We start from the raw sequence: 1,371 nt of genomic DNA on the forward strand, positions 1-1,371 counted from the left end.
TTTGGTAGGAACATTTCCTAGAAACAGCTTTGGAAATTAATCTACATGTCTGTTGCTTTGTGATTTTTCTGTCTTTAACCTAATTTGCAACAATGTTCAGCTTATCCTAATAACCGAAGCACCTGAGATCATTTCAGTATGCTGCTGTTTGTTTTCCTATTGTTAATTATGTAGAGTTAAACACATAAATAAGCCAAATGTGTTCATCTAAATATGCTAATCTCTCTTTTGGCCCACAATATTTTTGTCTCATTTCTTTAACATTTCAATTAATTAAAAAAACTGTAAAATTAGATTGAGCATGTTGGCAACAGAAGCCTCTTACAGAACAGTTAAATCGTCAAACCAATTTTCACTGGAAGGCTGTAAAAATCATCATTCATATTTGACCTTTGTACATTTGTTATTGTTGTCCTTGGCTGTAAAGTGTCTGTTTTCCCATTTCTTCTTAGGGACATGGCCCGCATCGGCATTTCCTCTGCAGCACACCAGAACAAGATCCTGACCAGTGTCCAGAGTATGCTGTCCCAAATGCAACAGATGCAAGGCAGAATGGTTCCTGTCTGAGAGGATAAAACCGAGAGGAAAGAGGAATCAAAAAGACATTCTTATAAAAGAATGAATACAAAAAAATAAACATTAAAAAGACACAAAAACTATGAAGTAGTTTACCTCATCCATGCACTTTAAATTGGATCTAAAAAAAGAAGACATTACTGAAAAAGTGGCAAAAATGTCACTTTTTTTTTTCTTCAGAAAATCTGACCTTTATCTTGCCCTTTTGGTTCTTTTTAAGAATGGGACCCTCTGCAGCATTTTTTGGACGAATGAAGGGATGGCTGAAAAAGTGCTTCCGAGAGGCCAATGTGGAGTGCCTTTAATGGTTTGGATGGAAGGAGGGAGGAACGAAAGGGTTGAGTCAACATTTCCTCCTCCTTTGGGGCAAAGTGTCTCTAACTCTCTGGAATAATCTGAGGAGCAGATTTTTTGAATTTCCTGTGACTGTGTTTATTGTACATGAATTCTTTCTGCGGGACCCGCAGGCTGCCCTGGCCTCCATTGTTCCTTCTTCTCTCTCTCTCTCAGCTGAATCTGTTTGATACCTCTCAGACAAAATGGAGGATCCTACCTGTCGGGTATGAACGTTGAATCTCTGAGAGGTTTGAGAGCTGCGTTCTGTTGGGAGGTGCTGGTGCAGAGAAGATTTATTTAAAGAAGATTATTTTGTGCTTTTTGCTCTTTTCCGGCCTTGTTGTTCTCCCAGAACTTTATTTTGTTGCCCTCAGGATGTTACTGAGAATGTCTTTGATCTTCCAAAGGAGCTTCCCACTTCCCTGTCTTCCCAGAATAAAAATAAAGATGCCCATCTTC

At 38.8% G+C, this 1,371-nt stretch overlaps 1 protein-coding gene across 1 annotated transcript in view; it reads left to right on the plus strand.

Annotated features, from left to right (window-relative positions):
* LOC119410487 (ephrin type-A receptor 4) overlaps positions 1-706 on the plus strand; it is a gene marked incomplete in the record, with an annotated part of 104,369 nt that extends 103,663 nt beyond the window's left edge. Inside the window, 1 exon segment of the mRNA XM_037677366.1 lies at positions 453-706. Within this exon segment, the coding sequence (XP_037533294.1) occupies positions 453-567 (115 nt within the window).
* Positions 707-1,371: the final 665 nt, after the last annotated feature.

The sequence above is a fragment of the Nematolebias whitei genome, chromosome 6, assembly GCF_014905685.2.
Source record: "Nematolebias whitei isolate Nwh7 chromosome 6, NemWhi1, whole genome shotgun sequence".
Lineage (NCBI taxonomy): Eukaryota > Metazoa > Chordata > Actinopteri > Cyprinodontiformes > Rivulidae > Nematolebias > Nematolebias whitei.